Source organism: Callithrix jacchus, chromosome 15 (genome assembly GCF_049354715.1).
Source record: "Callithrix jacchus isolate 240 chromosome 15, calJac240_pri, whole genome shotgun sequence".
Taxonomy (NCBI): domain Eukaryota; kingdom Metazoa; phylum Chordata; class Mammalia; order Primates; family Cebidae; genus Callithrix; species Callithrix jacchus.
In genome coordinates, this window is record NC_133516.1 from 33,908,529 (window position 1) to 33,931,503 (window position 22,975).

At 44.3% G+C, this 22,975-nt stretch overlaps 1 protein-coding gene across 37 annotated transcripts in view; it reads left to right on the forward strand.

Moving 5' to 3' along the window:
- The window catches only part of DOCK3 (dedicator of cytokinesis 3), a 718,052-nt gene that overhangs the window by 665,278 nt on the left and 29,799 nt on the right, over positions 1-22,975 (forward strand). For 30 of the 37 annotated variants that reach the window (XM_035275648.3, XM_035275652.3, XM_035275649.3 and 27 more), the window contains 6 exons: positions 6,327-6,412; positions 9,613-9,639; positions 9,770-9,865; positions 15,469-15,529; positions 16,049-16,142; positions 18,313-18,461. In XM_035275648.3, coding sequence (XP_035131539.2) covers positions 6,327-6,412; positions 9,613-9,639; positions 9,770-9,865; positions 15,469-15,529; positions 16,049-16,142; positions 18,313-18,461 — 513 coding nt within the window. The remainder of the gene's footprint in view (positions 1-6,326; positions 6,413-9,612; positions 9,640-9,769; positions 9,866-15,468; positions 15,530-16,048; positions 16,143-18,312; positions 18,462-22,975) is intronic. The other 7 variants (XM_035275650.3, XM_078351007.1, XM_078351001.1 and 4 more) reach the window with 1 other exon arrangement.

The window sequence follows — 22,975 nt, forward strand, 5'->3', positions numbered from 1 at the left end:
GATCTTTCTGCAGAAACCCTACAAGCCAAAAGTGCAGGTGGGCGGGGGGCAATATGCAACATTCTTAAAGAAAAGAATTTCAACCCAGAATTTCATATCCAGCCAAACTAAGCTTCATAAGCACAGGAGAAATAAAATCCTTTACAGACAAGCAAATGCTGAGAGATTTTGTCACCACCAGGCCTGTCTTACAAGAGCTCCTGAAGGAAGCAATAAACCTGGAAAGAAACAACCAGTACCAGCTGCTGCAAAAACATACCAAATTGTAAAGACCATCCATGCTATGGCCTTCAACAAAATTTAACAGCCCTTTATGCTAAAAACTCTCGATAAACTAGGTGTTGATGGAATGTATCTCAAAATAACAAGAGCTTTTCATGACAGACCCACAGACGATATCATACTGAATGGGCAAAAACTGGAAGCATTCCCTTTGAAAACTGGTACAAGACAAGGATGCCCTCTCTTACCACTCTTATTCAACATAGTATTGGAAGTTCTGGCCAATCATACCAGAAATAAAGGGAAACTAGGAAAGGAGGAAGTCAAATTGTCTCTACTTGCAGATGACATGATTGTATATTTAGAAGACCCCACTGTCTCAGCCCAAAATCTCCTTAAGCTGATAAGCAACTTCAGCAGAGTCTCAGGATACAAAATGAATGTGCAAGCATTCCTATATACCAATAACAGACAGAGAGCCAAATCATGAGTGGACTCCCATTCACAATTGCTACAAACAGAATAAAATACCTAGGAATACAACTAACAAAGGTGTAAAGGACCTCTTCAAGGAGACCTACAAGCCACTGCTCAAGGAAATAAGAGAAAACACAAACAAGTGGAAAAACATTCCATGCTCATGGTTAGGAAAAATCAGTATCATGAAAATGGCCATACTGCCCAGAGTAATTTATAGATTTAATGCTATCACCATTAAACTACCATTGACTCTCTGCATGGAATTAGAAAAATAAAAGCTACTTTAAATTTCATATGGACCCAAAAAGAGCCCATATAGCCAAGACAATCCTAAGCAAAAAACACAAAGCTGGAGTCATCACACTATCTGACTTCAAACTATACTACAAGGCTACAGTAATCAAAACAGCATGGTATTGATATAAAAACAGAGAAATAGACCAATGAAACAAAATAGAGGCCTCAGAAATGGCACCACATATCTACAACCATCACATCTTTAACAAACCTGACAAAAACAAGCAATGGGTAAAGGATTCTCTATTTAGTAAATGGTGTTGGGAAAACTGGCTAGCCATATGCAGAACACTGAAACTGGATCCCTTCCTGACACCTTATATGAAAATTAATCAAGACGGATTAAAGATTTAAATATAAGACCTAAAACCATAAAAACCCTAGAAGAAAACCTAGGTAATACCATTCAGGACATAGGCATGGGCAAGGACTTCATGGCTAAAACACCAAAAGCAATGGCAACAGAAGCCAAAATAGACAAATGGGATCTAATTAAAGAGCTTCTGCACAGCAAAAGAAACTACCATCAGAGTGAACAAGCAATCTACAGAATGAGAAAAAATTTTTGCAATCTACCCATCTGACAAAGGGCTAATATCCAGAATCTATAAAGAACTTAAAGAAATTTACAGGAAAAAGAAGGAACCCTATCAAAAAGTGGGCAAATGATATGAACAGGTACTTCTCAAAAGGAGACATGTATGTAACCAGCAACCAACACCATATGAAAAAAAGGCATCATCACTGGTCATTAGAGAAATGCAAATCAAAACCATAATGAGATGCCATCTCATGCCAGTTAGAATGGTGATCATTAAAAAATCAGGAGACAACAGATGCTGGAGAGGATGTGGAGAAATAGAAATGCTTTTACACTGTTGGTGGGAATGTAAATCAGGTCAACCATTGTGGAAGACAGTGTGGCAATTCCTCAAGGATCTAGAACTAGAAATACCATTTGACCCAGCAATCCCACTACTGGGTATATACCCAAAGGATTATAAATTGTTCTATTATAAAGACACATGCACACATATGTTCATTGAGGTACTATTTAGCAAAGACTCGGAACCAGCCCAAATGCCCATCAATGGAAGACTGGATAAAGAAAATGTGGCACATACACACCATGGAATACTATGCAGCCATAAAAAAGGACATAGGTAAAGCTGGGACATCCAGGTAGGGACATGGATGAAGCTGGAAATCATCATTCTCAGCAAACTGACACCAGAACAGAAAACCAAACACCACATGTTCTCACTCAGAAGTGGGTGTTGAACAATGAGAACACATGGACACAGGGAGGGGAACATCATACATTGGGGCCTTTTGGGGGTAGGGAGGCTAAGGGAGGGACAGCAGGGGTAGGGGGATTGGGGAAGGATAACATTAGGAGAAATACCTAAAGTTGGTGATGGGGGGATGGATATAGCTAACCATCATAGCATGTGTATACCTATGTAACAGTCCTGCACAATCTGCACATGTACCCCAGAACTTAAAGTATAATAAAAAAATGCAATAACTATAATGAAAAATTTTAACCCATAATCGTACCATGTTAGTAACTTGAAGAGGAGGGGTTTTTTTTAATGTCTTTTTTAGACTTTTTCTTCCCAATACATAGACTTTTTTAACTTAAAAAATGAAATTGTTGTATATATTGGTTTGTAATTTCCCTTTTTTGGTAGTAACTTGTTATGACTACCTCTTCATGTGAATTAATGTTTCCCTATACCACCCTGTCAGTTTAGAGGCTACATGGCATTCCATCGTATGGCTGGACCGTAATATATTTTGTTAAGCTCCTAATTTTATTTAATTTTAATTTAATTTTTTTTTCAAAAGTTTTGCTCTTGTTGCTCAGGCTGGAGTGCAGTGGGATGATCTTGGCTCACTGCAAGATCCTCCTCCTCCTCCTCCCAAATTCAAGCAATTCTCCTGCCTCAGCTTTAAAAGTAGCTGGGATTACAGGCATGCGCCACCATACCTAGCTAATTTTTTTTTTTTTTTTTTTTTTTTTTTTTTTTCTAGAAGAGATGGGTTTTCACCATGTTGGTCAGGCTGGTCTCGAACACCTGACCTCATGTGATCCACCACCTTGGTATCCCAAAATGCTGGGATTACAGGCATGAACCACTGCACCCAGCCCCTAATTTTAGAAACTTATGTTTGTTCCTAATTTTTGTTGTTAATATAAAAACATTTATTCCTATTTTCTTAGGTAAATTTCTCAACCTGTAGTCACTGGAGCAAATCATTTAAGTTTTTATAGCATGATTTTTTGAAATCCAGACCACCTTTTCTGTGTGTGTTTTGTCTAAGCAGTTACCATGCTGAGCTGTGTCAGCTGTCTTACCTGCCTCCCCTGCCAGATGATGGACTCTTAGGGACCAGGATTATTTCTTGTGCATTTTATTTCTCAGAACCCACCATGGTGCCTGGGACCTGGTAGGCTCATAGAGATGAAAATCAAAACTAGCACTTACTATTTCCCAAGATCCAGGGTACAGTGACACCAAAGAGGAATGTTACCACCATTCCTGTTTCACAAACATAGAAACTTGGGGTTAGAGAGGTAAATATCAGAACTATGCAGCTCATTATGTCACAGGACAAATATTTGTTGAAGAAAGATGTCAATTCAGGAATATTGGTTCTATGGAATAAAAGTAACTCTGCAAACCTGATGGTCATTGTCACTAATTACAACATAGTATATTTGAAGAACTTATTATTTTGTTTGACTTAGAGATGTTGATTTTGCACGCATTGATATTCAGTGTCCCATGTTTTAGATTTCTAGATTTCTCCTAATAACTTCTTCCTTTATGAGCTCTGTAGGGATGATAAAGTAATGTCCCCCATATTCTTGCATCATCAGCTTTTTTTTTTTTTTTTTTGAGTTGGAGTTTTGGTCTGTTGCTGAGGCTGGAGTTCAGTGGCATGATCTCAGCTCACTACAACCTCCACCTCCTGGGTTCAAGTGATTCTCCTGCCTCAGCCTCCCGAATAGCCAGGACTACAGGCAGGTGCCACCACGCCTGGCTAATTTTTTTGTATTTGTAGTAGAGACACATTTTCACCATGTTGGTCAGGCTAGTCTTAAACTCCTGATCTGAGGTGATCTGTCTGTCTCAACCTCCCAAAGTGCTGGGATTACAGGCATGAGCCACCACACCCAGCCCCATCACCAGCTTCTTTGCCCAATACAAAAGTTCAAATGCTTGAATAGGCATCAGAAGCACATGGAAGACTCATTAAAGCACAGCTTGTGCACTCCAACCCTGAGTCTCTGATCCAACAAAGTATAAGAGGCCTGAGAATTTGAATTTCTAACACTATCTTTGGTGAGACTGCTGCTGCTCACCCAGAGACCCCTTTTGAGAACCATTTAGATTCTAGTGGACTGTTGTACCCTGTTTACATTGTTGTACTCTCTGCTGCTCCAGGTCCCCTCCCCACCTTTTTGGTCTGTTCTGAAGTCACAATCTATCTATACCATCATGTATGAAGAGAGATTCCTTGTTATAATCAGGTCCTTCTCTTGGGGGCCTCGTGGCCAGCAAGTTGACTCAGTGAGGCAAGAAATGCTCTGAACTGGGACTAATATACCTTGGCTTCTAGATGCAGCTTGTCCTGACTTCATATGACCCCAGGCAAGCCCCTGCTTATGCCTCTTCACTACACAGAGTGCGATGGCTTCAATCCCTAAGGACCCCAGGTCTCAGACTTTCTGTTTCTTCTGAAATGTATATTCAAACAATTCACTCACCCCTGCCTTAGCCATGTAGCAGACCACTATAAAAAAGGCCATATTTATAGATCTGTCCTCATTTTCTGGTCATCAAACTTCAGAGGCCCTAATTGCCTTCAATGAATTTACTAATTCAGTTATTCTTTTATTATTTTTTTGCCTTAGGATTCTTTGTCCTCTGTGGAGTGAGAAAGGTTTCTGTTTGTAGCACGTTATTTCATGCAGCTGTGCTGTGGCTTTTTTGTTTATATGAAATACTAAATAAATAATATCACAGTGCCACAGTTTAAAGGTTAATAAAGGGGCTGTGCGTGGCAGTTCATGCCTATAATCCCAACATAGGCATGGGAGTGGATGAGGGTGGATCACCTGAGGTCAGGAGTTCAAGACCAGCCTGGGCAACATGGTGAAACCCCCTCTCTACTAAAAATTTAAAAAAAAATTAGCTGGGCATGGTGGTGCACGCTTATAATCCCAGCTACTCAGGAGGCTGAGTCAGGAGAATTGCTTGAGGTTGCAATGAGTCAAGATTGCACCTGTGCACTGCAGCCTGGATGACAGAATGAGACTCTGTCTCAAAATAAATAAATAAATAAAGGTTAATAAAGAATTAAAACAATTTTACATCATACAACTTACAACCAGTTTCTCACCTCAGAGTAAATCCAGTGAGGCCTATTAGAAAAATGGCTGAGATCAGGATAAATAGCCAATGCATCTGGGGCTTAATACCTAGGTGATGGGTTGATAGGTGCAGCAAACCACCATGGCCCATGTTTACCCACGTAACAAACCTGGCACAGGTATCCAACAGTTAATCAACAGTCAAACAATCCAGCACAGGTATCCCCAGACTTGAAAGAAAAAAGAAGAGTGACTGAGTACTGCTGAATGCTCTTGCAAATCCACAGGGGAGGAACGAGTGTAGCCTTGCTCCTTATGATTTAGGTATCCAATAACAAATGCAGGGGCCCAGAGATGGTCCAGTGATAGGAACAGCAGCCGTGAGGGCTCTAGGTTCTGTGGGTACAAACAGTGGAGGCTGTTATCCTGAAGGAAAATCTCTGGAGGAAACACTCAGATCTCATTCAGTTCCATTTAATGCCACCCATTAGAGAGAGGACAAGCTCCCATAAAGCATCCTTTTGGACTGGCTGACTAGAGGGTAAGGTTCTAATCAAATGTATTTTATGCATACAGATTCTTTTGAATTAATATTTATAAGGGGAAAAAAATCCAAAAAGGCCTTTTTTTAATCCAAAATACTTTGCTCTTTAGGGAATCCTTGCCTTTTGCCCTTAGATTGGAAAGAGTACCTGAGACTTTCAAGTCTTACCTCTTATTCAAACCACTAGAGTGGGAGGCCTTCTTGATTTGGGGAGGCAGAGTGGTTTCTTGTGCTATAGGTAAGATAATATAGGTAAGATATTATCTTCCCTGGGATTTCTTTGGAGCAAGGACAAAATCAGGAAGTAGTTTCCCACCATCTTCACCTACCACAGGAACTGGATTTCCAATTTTTCCTCAGAGATTATCTCAGGTTTATGAAGTATCTGCTTCCTTCTAGGTGGAGGCCGAGTTGATTGACAAGCTGGACAGCATGGTGTCAGAAGGGAAAGGTGACGAGAGCTACAGGGAGCTCTTCAGCCTACTGTAAGCTGCTCCAGCCCCAGGCGCATCACTCTGGGGGATGGGATGAAGTGGGCCAATGAAAAGTAGAGGTTGCAATTGCACTGGCAGGCTTTAGAGGTTGGTTATCAAGAAAGACCTGGGTTGTTCCTGACGGTAGCAATGCTCAATTTCTGTCAACAAGAAAGCAGGCTCTTTCAGGGATTCCCGTAGTTGACTGAAAAGTTAGAGAACAGGTAATCTCTGAGCTCCTAGATTTGCTGACAGGAAAAGGATCATTGTATGTTTTCATAGCATGCACTGCATCTGGATGGGCAGACAGTTCATGGAGACTCATTTCTGGGCTCAATGCTGGCATTTCAAGGGAGGGGATAAATCCCCCTTTGAAAGACAGGCTCCTATTTGCCCTGCTTTGTAAGATAGTACTATCAGCTTGAAACACATTGCAGTGAGCTCTTGAATAAGCCGCAACACGCTTTCCAGGCCAGTTTTCATGCTTGTGGAATGAGATGGTTGTACTGAATGATGTCAGGGTTCTTCTGGGTCCTCTATTCCATGGTTTCTGGCTTTAGCTGATGGAGGCCAAGAGTCCTAAAGAGAGACCCAGGGGAACTATGGCCCTCCCAAGTAGACAGTGATGTTGCTATTTTATCTTCCTAAAAAATGAAATCGTAAGATATTTACAGTTCTAGAGTACCCACCCCATCTTATTTATTATTTCCAATTTTGAAATGTTCTTTGCTTTAGTACCATTTTGAAGACAAACCTCTAGCATATTTTTCAGTAATAATACTATACATTTGCTTAGAACTTTCCAGTGTACAAAATGTATTGGCATTCCTTATCTTATTTGATCAGAACTTTCCAGTGTACAAAATGTATTGGCATTTCTTACCTTATTTGATCAGAACTTTCCAATGTACAAAATGTATTGGCATTTCTTACCTTATTTGATCCTCACAACATGTGTGCCAGGTGTGCAGAGTAGAAATTATCTTCCTCCCACTGGAGAGGTAAAGAACTTGGCTCAGGGAAGTGCCAGCATGCCCTCGGTTGCATTATCAGTAAGACGTAGCTCTGGAAGGAGGGCCCAGATCTTCCAATTTCAAGATGGGGAAGTCTTTCCACTATACCATGCCATTTGTTTCTTGAGGAGTCATGAGGTAAAATGTAAATTTATTTTAAATTTAAATAATTATAATTTGTAAAAATGAGTCCGTCCTTTAGTATTTCTTTTTTTGCCAAAGAGTTTTCTAATTGTGGAAACAAGGGAGTGAAATCTTTCCTTGGCCACTAACAAATGACTACTACAAAGGAAAAAGTATAAAAATAAGCTGCAATTACTAATTACCTGACCAAATCATGTTTATAAGCTCTTTTAAAATCAGTCTAAGAACTGAGAACCACTGATAATATGGAGCAGCATTTTCCAATTTGTGCTTTCAGATGTTTGTAGGTATGCTATATAAAACAAAAAGTAAATCATGAGTGAGTTAGTTTAGAAAAGATTCAACTAATCAAAATTGAACAAGCCTCTTTATTGTAGGACTTCTCAAAGCCTTTGTTGGGAAAGGGATATGAGCTGGGTGCAGTGGTATGCACCTGTAATCCCCGCTACTTGGGAGGCTAAGGTGGGAGGATTGCTTGAGCCCAGGAGTTTGACACTACCCTGAGCAACATAGCAAAACCCCATCTAAAAAAAAAAAAAAAGATATGAAAAATCTCCAAAAGGAGGGGATAGTGATCAGCATTTCCCAATTTCTCATGCTTATGTGCTCACAGAACATTTCCACCTGTCCTCTAGGACAGAGACTTCTGTAGGACACAATTGAAAAATGCTGGTACATTTCTCAATGGACAAAGCCACAGAAGTCAGATTCAATGTTCTTACCTTCTCTAACAACAGGAGTCACCTGGAAAACGCTCATTTTCCCAGAAGCCTGGCCTAGGCAGTATGCTCTGTGCAGGGAGACAGTCATCATTGTAGCAGCAGCATTAACAGCAGCCAGGCTGTGGCTTTCAGTTTCCAGTTCTAGACCCCTAGCTGGGTCTACCACTCCAGGAGACTCTCATGACCTTAGAAAGCAAGGAACAGTGTGGAAAGGAATCAAGAATAGAGTTGTATGGAGTGAAGACTGGACCTGGGCTCATCACTGGAACAAGCAGAAAGAGTTCAAGTCATTGTCTCCTAGAAGAGACCTATGGGATGGCAGAGGATCTCAGAAGTCAGGCTTTTGGAGAAGCCAGTGGCTGCCCTGACAAACCAGGAGCATGGGTTTGTCAAGTAAGAAAAAAAATCTGGGCATTTAGCTCCTGGCACATTTTGCTTGGGAGCATTCCCTGTGACAGTAGGATGGCCGAGTATAGCTCTTGGTCTTGCTCACTTTTTCCTGTGTTAGGACCCCAAGACTAGTGGGAATCTTTCCCTTAGTTTCCATGAAGATGATTGGTTTAGGCTGGGCATGGTGGCTCATGCCCATAATCTAGGCACTTTGGGAGGCTAAAGCAGGAGAATCACTTGAGGCTAGGAGTTCAAGGCCAGACTGGGCCACATAGCAAGACCCCATCTTTAAAAAGAAAAAGAAGACAGTGGGGGGTGGGGAGTTGGGGAGAGATAGCATGGGGAGAAATGCCAGATACAGGTGATGGGGAGGAAGGCAGCACATCACACTGCCATGTGTGTACCTATGCAACAATCTTGCATGTTCTTCACATGTACCCCAAAACCTAAAATGCAATAAAAAAATTGGAGAATAAAAAAGAAAATAAAATTATATTAATATTTTCAAAAAAAAAAGAATTATGCCAGTTGTCAGATAGGGTTTGATACTTGAACAAAGAGAAGTTGGTTAGGTGATAATAATTCAATGAACTGGTGGTTAAGAAGCAAAAGAAATAAAAGAAGGGCAAATTGAAAAAAAAAAAGAAAAAAATTAAAATTTTGAAAAACAGAGATTGGTTTGTATGTTTGCTGAGGATGGCTCTGAGCAATGATAAAGGCAGCCAGCCATTGGCAAAGCCAGGCTTATCCCTCAGTGGGCTCTTCTTCAACTACTTGTTCAGAACATACCTCACAGAATATGCCTAAGGGGCTGGGGCCAAACCCCTCTTCCCCTGCACCTCAGTGGCATCCTGAGGAACTTGTACATGGAAATAGGAGATGTTTTCATTTGTGCTACCGGTTCAATAACCTCCTTGTCTTTGCTTTCTGCTGCATGGAGTAGAACCCAGCTGTTTGGGCCCTACCCCAGGTAAGACTGCAGTGTGGTAAGTCTGCTGTCTCCAGATCCATCCCAGCCTCCGTGGGCTCTTGGACTTTACTCTTATGCCCAAGGGAAGGCTCATGAATTGTGTTTCCTTCCCCCACCCCTCCACCAATAGCCTGCTGGAGAAGGTTGAACAAGAAACATGGCGTGAAACCGGCATTTCCTTTGTGACCTCAGTCACCCGCCTCATGGAACGTCTTCTTGACTACAGGTATCTTCTCAGCCACCTGCCCACCTCTTCTCTTCTCAGGATACTCTCTCTAGCAAGGGAATCCCCCTGACCTGAAAACTGAGACCATGTCCCCTTCATGAGGAGGACTGTTGTGATATTGGGTACTATCACCAGTCAATATGAGTCTGCTGATGACCAAGGAGAGAGAGTCAGAGATTTTTCCCAGGGGTAGGCTAGGGCCTCCTGGGATTCCCCACTGCAATATGGGCACACTTACCCAGGAGGCCTCTTGGGGACATGTAGTCATCTGGCTTTCCACCCAGAAAAATCAAGGCTCAGAGGAATGGGCACAGCAAGAGGTAAAGAGTAAAGCTATCTTCAGAGCAGGACAGGGAACAGCTATACGTCCTTAGTGCAGACCTTCCTCAGAACCATATGGCAGATGAGCAGAGATGTTATCACCTGGAAGACTTGAAGTTGGCCTTTCCAGGGACTAGGGACCCCAACTTCTCAATGCCTATATTCTTTGTCTGAAGTCTTTATTTCTGTCCCGTGGTCATTGCTAGAATAGATTAAAGGAAACAGCCTGTGAGCTCAGAGATCTTCATATTATGTTCAGTCTGGGAGTTCATATGGAATTAGATTTTTTCTTTTTTTTGAAACGGAGTCTCACTCTGTTGCCAGGCTGAAGTACAGTGACGCAATTTTGGCTCACTGCAGCCTCCACCTCCCAGGTTTAAGTGATTCTCCTGCCTCAGCCTCCCAAGTAGTGGGGACTACAGGCACATGCCACCACACCCAGCTAATTTTTGTATTTTTAGTAGAGACGGCATTTTGCCATGTTGGCCAGGAGCAGCTCGATCTCTTGACCTCATGATCTGCCCGCCTCAACCTCCCAAAGTACTGGGATTATAGGTGTGAGCCACTGTGCCCAACCTCTTTTTCCTTTTTCTTTTCTTTTTTTTTTTTTATAAGACAGTCTTGCCCTGTCACCCAGGCTGGAGTGCAGTCATGGCTCACTGTAGCCTTGAAGTCCTAGGCTCAAGCAGTCCTCCCACCTCAGCCTCCTGAGTAGCTGTGGCTACAAACACACACCACCATGCCCAGCTAGTTTTTTGTTAGGTTTTTGTTTTTTGTTTTTGTAGAGATAGGGTCCAACTGTGTTGCCCAGGCTGGTCTCAAATTCCTGGGCTCAAGTGATCCTCCTGCCTCGACCTCCCAAATTGCTGAGATTACAGGGCTGAGCTGCTGCACCCAGTCAGAATTAGAATTTTTTAATGAAAGTCTGCCTTCTCAGTTGTATCATGGCTTTGAACTACTCCAAACTTGACAATGAAACCAGAACTGCAGCCTTAATTCTCTCAGCAGGGTTCAGGTGATGGCTAAGGGTGCCTTTTGGGAGCCTGGAGAACGATGAGGAGAAATGATAAATGAAACCCAGCTCCATGCAATGGTTGCCTTCTCTGTGCAATAAGCTGTGCAAATGCCAAACAAGGGGAACATTTTCAGCTCATGGATCAGGAAATGGGAGAGTTAAGCCTGCCTCTAGTTGCTGCTAAAGTAGAAGATGCTGCTATGTAAAAGACTCAGGTGTCCAATGGACTGGCCTGGATACAGAAATGGAATTCCTGAGAAATGTGGTCATGTCTTAAGCATCCACCCTTTCTGTGGCACAGCTATGCTTGTGTGAACTTTAGCCCATTTTTCCTGGGCCTTTCAAGTTCAAAGCTGGCCTTGGGGCCCCTTTAACAGCAGGAGAATTCTTTGTTCACACCTGGTCCCTAGCTTTTCCTGCAGCTGCAATTCGGCAGGGAAGAGAGGTGGTCAAAGCTCTGCACCTCCTCCTCACCAAAACATTTTCTAAAGTTTGGCTTTATTCACCATGGCCTAACAGAAGGAGCAGAAATTAATTTCCTAGGCTCCAGTGCTTGTTCTAGCTGCCTGTTTGATTTCTTTAGCCACCCTCTGCAAGCAGCTCAAACTCATGCCCCAAACCAACTTGATTCTCTATTTTTTGTCTCAGTGGTGGTATCTACAAAAATCCATAGTCTTTAATATGGCCTCAGTGACCTTTGCTCACTTCTCCAGACCTATCTTCTGCTAGTCCCCATGGTACTTATGCCCTTCACCCCAGCCTCCCAATGTTGCTCCTTGCTAAGGTGAAAGGAAACAGCATGATGTTTATGATGGCACCTTTCTATTGAAAATCTACGACATGAGTGGTCCTACATACATTTTCTCTAATTCCATAAGCATCCTCATGTTTTTTATCCACAAGAAGACCGCTAAGAAGTACCACTGCCAGAATTTGAAGCCAGATCTAGCTGACTCAAGAACCATGCCCTATCTCTTTGTCCATGTTGTCACCACTTAACCACTTGTATTTTCCCTTCAGGTTTCTCTATATGCTGTGTACTCTCCCAAGAGTGGTCTTCCAGCTCACCCCTATCAAGGAAGCTTTCCCAAGCCAAGAGCTTACCTTTCTGTGCATACAATGAATGATGATCATTTACCATCTTTCTGTCTTACCTTACAAAAGAGGGCCAGCTCCTTGAGGATAGGAACCTTGTTTTTAATCTCCATGTTCCTCTGTATGGGGGCTGGCTCCTGGCAGATGCATAGTGAATAATGAGTGTTAAAACTTGCTGGAAAGACCATGCAGGAACCAAGCAACTATTTTCCTCTGCCTCAATGCAGTTAGTTCAAGAACTTACTAACTAAAGAGTTGTTGGCTGGGCACAGTGGCACCTGCCTGTAATCTCAGCCAGCGCTGTGGAAAACTGAGGCAGGCAAATTGCTTGAGCTCAGTAGTTCAAGACCAGCCTGGGCAACATGGCGAAACCCCATCTCTAGAAAAAATTGCAAAAATAGCTGGGTGTGGTGGTGGTGTGCACCTGTGGTCCCAGCTACTTTAGAGGCTGCAGTGGGCGAATTACTTTAGCCAGGGAGGTCGAGGCTGCAGTAAGCTGAGATTGTGCCACTGCACTCCAGCCTGGGTGACAAAGTGAGACCCTGTCTCAAAAAATAAAAGAAAATAGTTGTTGATATGACTCAAGGAAAGGACATCAAAAAGGAAAAAAATAATTGTTCAAAGTTTTAAAATATATACATTGAGGCTGGGCACGGTGGTTCACGCCTGTAATCCTAGCACTTTGGGAGACCACAGCAGGCCAATCACCTGAGGTCAGGAGTTCAAGACCAGCCTGGCCAACATGGTGAAACCCTGTCACTACTAAAAATACAGAATAGCCAGGTTAGGTGGTACGTATCTGTAGTCACAGCTACTCGGGAGGCTGAGGCAGGAGAATCACTTGAACCCAGGAGGTGGAGGTTGCAGTGAACCAAGATCGTGCCACTGCACTCCAGCCTAGGCAACAGAGCCAGACTCTGTCTAAAATAAAATAAATACATACACACACACACACACACACACACACACATTGATTAAATAAATAATAAATAGAGTGTACTCTAGAATTACCTGAACCTGTCATGTAAGACTCAATTTTGGATTGGCAAAACTTTAGATACTCGAATGAATACCTCTTCAACTTTTATATCAATGTCTTGTGAATCTCAGACACTCTGTCAGATATGAAGATGCTCATTGGTAGTAACTATATCTCCCAAGTTAGGAAGCAGAGGTCTCAAAGGGTTTTCTTTGTGCCTGGAACAGACAGGAACAGAGCTAGAGTTGCCAAGCCTTTGCAGCTCAAAGTAGAACCTCTACCTGGAATGGGTGACTGAGGGTTATGAAGCCTGCATTTCCCAGGCCCCTCCAGTTGCAGTGAGGACCACCTGGTCGCTGATGTAGTCTCCAGCCAGCCCACTACCCAGGTGAGCCAGATGCTTCAGAAGCTTCTTTCAGGAGTCTTCCCTGCTCACCCTTCAGAGAAAGAGCAAGAGGGAAAGCAACAGCTGCACCTAAGTCAGACTGTAAAAGGCATCCACCATTAAGTAGCCACACAGAAGTGATGCAGAGCGACACAGAAGAGCCTGCTGTTAGCAGTACAGAGGAGAGGTGGTCATAGAGCACAGAAGTGTGTAGAATGCCCCTGATATCACAGTCTTAAGGCCAGTCCCTTTCTGTTTAATGGACTTAGCTATAAAGATCTGGTTATTAACAGAAGTTAGTGCTTGGTAAACATTTCAGTTGCTTTATGGAAAATACAAATCACTAATTGCCAAAGTGGCTACATAAGGTCTTACTTCCCTTCATGGGGCCAACTTACTGGGGAGACAAGATGCCTTCTACCATTGTGTGGGTTGCTTGGAACAACTTGGTCATCTGACCTCAGGCTCACTCCTCTTGAAAAGTCAAGCAGTTTCCTGGCCCTGCTAGCACTAAAGAGACAGGTTCTGCAGAGGGATGTTCAGGACCCTCATGTCTGGCTACATAGGAACCAAATGTCTTACGTGGGAAATGTGCTGATAGGTCAACCCCTCCCAGAAAGGAGGGCCTTGGTTCCCAACCTCACAAACCTGTCAACTCTGACAGGAGACTTCCACAGAAAGGACATTTGGCTTTGCAGAATTCTATGAGAGGAGTATGGATTTTCAACATTCCTTTCTTTCAGAGAAGTCACCTCAGGGCTCGTCCTCTGCATGATGGGATGGTGGGGAGAACTAGGTTTGTCAAATGACCATCCAGAGGCTCAGTGACTTCGCCTAGGGCCCCTGTCTCCCAGCTGTACTGCTCTTCACTGGGCCCTGTGCCTGTCAGTGGAGCAAAGCCAAAGACACTCTCCAACCTTACCCTAGAAAGCTATATAAACCCCTTTCTGTAGCTTTTCCCCAGAGCTGCTAATACACAGCTGCACAAGAAACTAGATCTCTTGAGTAGTGTGGGCTGCTATAGAAGAAGATACATCAGGCAGATGGCACTCTGGCTGACTGTGTGCATAGAAGACTTCTTGCTTGATTCACCAGTCTGGTTCTCATTCTCCTTTATCTCCTTGTGCTAGGCTTCTGCTCCCTTCCAGAGGGCCTTGGCTTTGACACCAGCCCTCTCCCTATCTTGGAAAGGATACATTCTCAGTGTTCCTATTGTCCTGTCTCTCACAGGTCATCCCTGACCCCTCCTATACCCAGAGTCTGCTAGGTACGAATGCAGCTCAGTCCTGGCTGACACTTTAAGCACCAGACCTGCTGCTTCTGGTGAGAGATGGTTCCAAAGACTAGCACACAGGAAGGAAACTAGGGAGAAATGTCAACTAGGTGGTGAACACGTACAGAGCCCTGAAGCTAGGGCCCCGAAGTGGAGGATCTTGGCTTCTATTTACCAGGCCTACAAAATGAAACCTACGCTTTAAGGAGAATTCTGTTCCTCCCTTTATGGGAAATTAAGGATTTGTGCCAAAGACATTAGTCGGTGCCACTTAATACTTGATATAGCTCTGGGCTCTCTCTGTACTCTGCCACCAGAATAAGAGGTTCAGTTGAACAGAGATCTTTGAGCCCTGAGAGTGGGTCCAAAGCTGAAGGAGCTCACAGTAGAGTCCTCATCTATGGAAGCAGTTCCTGTTGGAGGATATCTCCATCTGGGATTTGGTCATCCTAATGCCCCAGTGATACTACAGTTCTGTGTGTTGTCTCAAGACCACCACTTAATATCTGGTGCTCATCTGTGCTCTCTCTTCCAGGGACTGCATGAAAGGAGAGGAAACAGAGAATAAGAAGATCGGCTGCACTGTTAACCTGATGGTGAGAGGACATGGGCCCTGCCTTCTCTCTGCCTACTGAAATGGTTTCTGTCCTGCACTGTGATTGGCTTGGCCCTGCACCTCCCAAACACATTCCTTAAAGGCCTGCACCTCCCCAAACACATTTCTTAAAGGCCTGCACCTCCCCAAACACAGTCCTACTTGGGGAAGGAATGAAATCAGCTTCTCTTTCGACAGAACTCTAGCCTGACCTCTTGGCAAGGACCCACCAACCCTGACATACCCCAATTCACAGTCAGCCCTGACTCCTGATCTGCCCTGATGCTTTTCCTTTTTCACATTACCCAGGGCTCCCATAGACCTACCAGTGGTTCCACCCATAGCAGGTGTTCCTTCTGGCTGGTGCTTTCTCTTTCTGGTGCTGTCTGCCTCCAGGGCCTGCCGTCCCCCTCCTGCCCAGCACACCCATGGCTTTCGCCAGCTTCCCAGAGCTTGGCTATGGCTTCCACAGGTAGTTGACTCTCTCGTCTTCATGTGTGTTTCCTTCTCTTTATTATAGAATTTTTACAAATCTGAGATTAACAAGGAAGAAATGTATATCCGCTACATCCATAAGCTTTGTGACATGCATTTGCAGGCCGAAAACTACACAGGTAAGTGGGGAGAGGAGAGAGCCATGCCTGACCATGAGGACAAACTGAAGGGATTCATACAACTGGCAGAGAAAGGCTTCAGATCTCAGCAGAATGTTGGGGTTTGTGCTATCCCCTCACCTCATTCCTTTGCCTCAACTCCTTTGTGGCACATGGTGGAAAGAAACCAGGCAGAACTTCCACTTGTGCATTTATGCCATGTCCTCCACTACTTTAAGCCATTTCACTTTTCTTTCCTACTGTCCACTGCTCTGTAGTCTTTAGGGTGACCTCCAAATTCTGGTGCACTGGTTCATAGCATCCTAAGCTGTCATTCCTTATGAATGCCTTTTTTAGGACTTTCGAAGCTGGAGCTAAGGCTACAGCAAAGGAATATCTACCTAACTCTGGAACTTCCAGAACTCACTAGCAACCTTCTTTGCAGGCTAGGCTGTTCAGACCCTGCAACTGCATAGCAGCCTCACCTTGAGCTCTCAGTGTAACGTATGAAGAGTGTTCATCTGACTTCTTGATAGGCCAGACAGGGCTCCTTTCATTGTAGCTATAATTTAATCCAACAAGAAGGCCTTTTCTAACTAGAAGAAATTTAAAGCATTCCAAAGTGGCTGTCACAACTCTCTTTACTGAGAACCATGCTGAAGCAGAAGGTTGGATGCATGCACATGTGTCCTGTCTGATTGCCTTATGCCAGCGTTCCCCGAAAAGAGCCATTTTTTCCACTGTGGTGACCAGCCATTATGTCTTAGCTCTTAGGCTATAGTACTTGAATTTGTGTTATAGACCAGGAAATTTAAGCTATTCTTGTCCACAAACACTATTGCAATTAGATAGATTTGTAGAAACAGAGAATCCTCCTTCTTTATCTCTAGCTATTAGAGGGTGATTGGCATAGATGCTGTCTTACCTGATAGCACAGCTTGGCAAGAATTAAATCTAAAATGACTGGGTTTTGAATCTTAAATTCAGCTAATAAAATAAAATAAAATGACTGGGCTGAGTCTGCCCTTCTCTGCATCCACTTGCACCCATGATCCCAGCAACCCTCTGAGAAGGCAGTGAAAAAGACTTTGATAAATGTTATGTGTCAGTAGAAGCATTTGCTAAACTCCTAGAGAACTGGGCCATGACTGAGAGGCTTGGTCAGGGATTTGAACAGAGAAAGAGTGCTAAGCCTTGTCTCCGATGGCTCAGGAATGGCATCCAAAAAGAAAATAGGCAAGAAAGAAAGACTTTCCATGGTTTTCTAAGCTCCAGAGGGAGGCCCTGAGTTCCACAGGGCTTGTCCCTAGAGAGAAAAGCCTTCCTAATCCCATGAGGAGGTGTGTACATCAGTTCCAGTGGCAAGGGCACAGGCAAAGAGGCAAAGATGAAGAGGAACCTAAAGAATGGACATAGGCGAGTGGGCCTAGCTAAAACTGGAAGTGGGTCAATAAATGGTTAGAAATGAGATTCTTCATAGCATTAGGGAGTAGTTTTGAGTAGAAGCTTGAAAGCCAGGCAGAAGCACAGAAGCTAGAACTAACTAACTTGCCAGTAGGAGATGCCCACTAAAAATGAACAAATAGAAGAGAGAAGACTGTGTAATGAGGCCCCTGAGCAGTGGCTGTGATTCAGTGTGACTCATCCCTTGGAATGTCAGGAGCCATGGTATTTCACTGCTATTGTTTTATATAACCCTCTCTAATTGTTCCACACATAGAATAAGATGTTGCCAGGCCTTCACTCTGGGTCCAGCATCAATTTAGGTTGCTCTGGTAATGAAGCCCTAAGAGCCAGCTCTGAGAAGGTTGGAAAGGAAGCTGTAGTCAGTTGAGCAAAAAGGATCCCAAGAGCTCTCTCTGATGTGTCAACACCTCCCAGAGCAAGGCAACCTGTGCACAGACTTTCTGGTAACTGAGCCATTTTTTATTATTTATCTGGAACCCAGAACAGGTGACCAGGCCATGGAAGAAAGGTGTCTACCAAGGTATTTGGCTCCTTCATGCTATGGACAAGGGTTATTGGTTTGCTAAGCAGCCCCACTGTGTCATCTTTGGTATCCAGTGTCCCTTACCTGGGCTGCACATTACTTGTGCTGGCATTCTGCCCAGCATAGTCCTCTGACACCAGGCTCCTCCTGGGCCCCTGAGCAAGGGAAGCCCCTGGACCTCCATGCTGCCTGTCTCCACAGAGGCTGCATTTACCCTGCTCCTTTACTGTGAGCTGCTGCAGTGGGAGGACCGGCCACTGCGGGAGTTCCTCCACTACCCATCGCAGACAGAGTGGCAGCGGAAGGAGGGACTGTGCCGGAAGATCATTCACTACTTCAACAAAGGCAAGGTATGTGTCATTAGGCAAGCCTTTTAGCCTCTTAGTTTCTGCTGTGACGCATGGCATCTTGACACCATAAGGTTAACAGCAGCTGCAGGGTGTGGTGTGTGGTGAGTGGGTGTGGTGAATGCCTATCTATGTGGTGGTGGTGGTGCGTGTCGAGTACCTATCTATGTGCCTGAGATTTGGAGGCACCATGATTTTCTCTGAAGGAGAAAAAGACAACAGCTTAATTCTGTGGCTTGAAAGCCATATCCAGATTGTAGATGTTAGAGACCACCCCACATACCAGCTTTGCATATCTATAAATACAAATGCTTCTACAGCAGGGGCTTCTGGAACCCTGTTTGTTTTTACTGGATTTACTTAAAAGAACTGATACAGCTTTCTAATCAGCTGCCATAGAAAATATGAGTGGTTGAGGCCAGGTGTGGTGTCTCACGCCTGTAGTCTCAGCACTTTGGGAGGCTGAGGCAGGCAGATCATGAGGTCAAGAGATTGAGACTATCCTGGCCAACGTGGTGAAACCCTGGCTCTACTAAAAATATAAAAATTAGCCAGGCATGGTGGTGCATGCCTGTAATCCCAGCTACTCAGGAAGCTGAAGCAGGAGAACTACTTGAACCCAGGAGGTGGAGGTTGCGTGAACTAAGATCATACCACTACATTCCTGCCTGGCAATGGAGCAAGATGCCTTCTCAAAAAAAAAAAAAAAAAAGAAAGAAAAGATAATATGAATGGGAGAAATGAATGGATTTTAACCATAGCCAAAGGAGGGCTAAACTGCCTCTTACTGGTATGTGTTCTTTTCTTGGATTTCCCTTCCCCACCGCACAGCCTGGGCTCCTCTCATATTGGGGTTATTCTCCATCAAAGGAGCATCTATGGGATTGGCAGCATTGTCAGCACTGTTTTAGGTTTCCTTGGGGTTTCCCAGCCATTCTGCTCCCATCTCTGGAAGAGCTCTACGTGGGCTCTCCCTCTGATTACTTATTATTGGATGTGGCCCATGTGCTGGAAAAACTTGTTGAAGCCATTTTCTTATTACTAATCTTTGAGCACATTTTAGAAAGCTGAAATAGGGTCATTCAGGGAACTGTAGTAGCTGAGCCCCTGACTTGAATGGAAATTGGTTTTTTGAGATGGATTTTTTTCACCAAAAAGAAAGATCTAAACATTAATGGCTTTTGCCTATAAATCAGAAAACATTCTTCAGTTTTACATAACATGAGAGACTTCTGTGTTTGTCAAAAATATTCACTCAGAAAACATTTACCCATACACAGAATGCACTGGTAAGCAAGAACCTTTCCAAAAGCACAGAAACTCTTATGTAACCTAGCCCAGAAAGGTTGCCCATGCTCAGCTCTCAGCCAGCCCATGCAACTGATCCACAATGCTGACCCAAAGCCTCTGCTTCTTGCTGATCCAGGGCCTGACTTAGAGCCCCTCATGTGCAGTTTTAGACCTGTTTTCCTGATACCTGGCTAACCTGGAGTGCCCCTCACCCACATGCCCAGCCAGCCCTCCTAGCTCAGAGGGAATGACATAAGCATGGTATGAGTATGCATGTATGCTTTTAGTGCGTTCATTCTCTTCATTTCTTTTCCATGGGCACAGAGTACAGAGAGTTATCCTCTTCTGACTGAGTTTACCAGCGGGACGCATGAGCATCCTGTCTTCATCCCACATTATAGTAGTCCATATAAAAGCAGGATTAAACTTTAACATGGACTAGGGAGTAAAACACAAAGCGTGCCTGGGTAGTATAGATGTACAAGAAGGACCAGGAGGCTCCATAGACCACCTTCTTAGGAATCTCCTAAGAGTCTATGCTGAATAGAGACCACTCAGTAAGCCTTCTCATGAACTCATCCTCAAAGGGGCAGTCATCAGACCCACTCTCTGAGGCTCACACAGAAGGCCTACCTTATCTGTTCCTGTGCCTCAGCTCCTGATGAAACCATTATTTGAGATTAACCAGTTCATCTTGAAAATATTCAGGGTTTTCAAGAAGAAAACTGTGGCTCTAGAAAAGCAAAACCCAGATGCTGTGGGGGAAAAATGCTCCTGTAGGGCAGGGATGTTTGGCACCAAGAGAAAAGCCATCTTGGCAACAAGAGAAGGGAAAAGAAAGAAAGGAAGAGCAGGCGGTGAGCTTCTAGCCCTCAACACTGCCAGCACACCTGCCTCACAAGGCAAGCTCCTCCTGACTTCTTTCACACACTACTCCACGAGCTGCCCCATGGGGACTGCTCATTTAGGTGATGATGGCCCTATGTAGGGCTAAAAACTCCCTGCCTGCTGACAGTAGCTTCCAGTGAAACAGATGTCCTCCATTGGGATCAAGGCTCATCTGTCTTCCTGTCATCTCTGCCCTAGTTTGTAACCCTGCTGCTCCAAGGCACTCACTCCAAGGCCTTTACTTCAATTATCTTTAGAATGAAGGAGGACAAAGAGTAGTAGAAGAGAAATGATTGGATTTCAGAGACTGGTAAGGCATTTTAGAGTAGCTTTACCTTCTGCCTGAAGGAGGGAAACCAAGGGAAAAAATGCAGATGGTGATACATTGCACCTGTAGTATATTCATTGCCTCTGTGCAAAGGTAGCTCTCAAAGCCCCTAGACCCACCGTTGTTCCAGTACATCCCTCAAAGCTGGCACATGCTCTCTGGTGTCTGCCTTAGAGAATATAGTCTCCCTTGGTCCCATGTTTATTTCCTGGGTACCCAAGAGGATTAGCCACGACTAATCACATGGCCATAGCCTAGCCCTGGGCCATTCTCTCCAATAGTGAAGTGGTTGACCTACAAACCTGCTCTAAGTTGGACTGGGCTCTGGGCCACAGAGAGTCAGCTCTCCCAGTCCAGACAAGGAGAGAGAAAAACTCCAAAGATTCAGGATGTGGCAGGGTGAGAGTTGAGAGAAGGAACGGGTGGTGTGAACATCAGAGCTGGTCCTTCATCTCTAGGTGGAGGGAGCAGACAGGAGGGGAAGCTGGACAGAGGCTAATAGACCATCAGGGCTAGACCAGCCTTCTTTGTGTGAGTGGGCTTGGGCTCTCCTGCTTGAGGGTTTACCATGGTCCACTCTCATTTTAAAGGAATGACTGTTACTTTTAATATGTAATGTGTAAACAGAGGTACAAAGACTACCAGACTGGTAGCCCATGCCTTTCCCTTCCTTTGCAATTTGAGTAAAATGAGCCCTAAGTCAGTACAACTTTTTGTGCTGTTCCTGACAGGGAGCAACAAGGATGCATAAAAGCACATACCAGGCCAGGCAAGGTGGCTCACACCTGTAATCCCAACACTTTGGGAGGCCAAGGTGGGGGGATCACTTGAGGTCAGGAGTTCAAGACCAGTCTGGCCAACATGGTGAAACCTTGTCTCTACTAAAAATACAAAATTTAGCCAGGCAGGGTGGCACTCACCTGTAGTCCCAGCTACTTGGGTGGCTGAGGCACGAGAATCACTTGAACCTGGGAGGCAGAGGTTGCAGTGAGCCAAGATTGCACCACTGCATTCCAGCATGAGTGACAGAGTGAGACTTTGTCTCAAAACAAAACAAACAAAAGCACAAATCTGCAGGAGCTGGTAGAAGTGACTGGATTTCAGACACTGGGAGGGAGTTTTAGAGTTAGCTTTGCTTCCTGCTTGAAGGAGGGAAACCAGAGTGAAAGATGTAGATGGGGATGCATTGCACCTGTAGTATATTTACTAACTCTGCGCAGAGGCAGCTCTCAAAGCCCCCAGACTCACCAGTGTTCCAGCATACCCCTCAAGCTTTGCAGAGTGTCTTAAAATTATTGGTCCTGGTTATTCTAGGGATAATCGTGGTGGAGAGAGGTGCCTTGGAACATCAGGGTTACAATCTAGGGCAGAGATGCCAGTAAGAAAGATGAGCATTGATCCCAATGGAGGAGAAGACCTGGGAGCTACTGTTTTTACTGGAAGCTACTGTTAGCAGACGGCGTCTTTAGCCCCACATACAGCTATTATCACCTAAATGAGCAGTCTCCCATGAAGTGGCTCTTGGCAGGCATGCCAAAAGTCTGTAGACAACTCAGCTGCTTAGCTACCCCCCATGAAGCTGCCAGCCAGGTAGACCCTGTTGTGGGTCCATTGCTGAAATCTGCCCAAGCAGCACTTGGAGAGGACTGATATATGTCCCCTTGAAAGCTGTAATATGGGGGTACAAGAGGTTTTCTAGCTCACTGAGGCACAGGCATTGTGTGAAAGCAACAAGTCAGGGTCTATTTAAAATTCTCTTCGGCTAGGTGTGGTGGCTTATGCCTGTAATGTCAGCACTTTGAGAGGCCAAGGTGGGAGGATGGCTTGAGATTAGGAATTTGAGATCAACCAAGGTAACATAGCAAAACCCCATCTCTATCAAATATTTTAAAAACTGGCCAGGCTTGGTGGCACACACCTAGCCCACCTGTAGTTGTAGCTACTCGGGAGGCTGAGGCAGGAGAATCTCTTGAGCCCAAGCGTTCAAGGTTTCAATGAACTATGATCATGC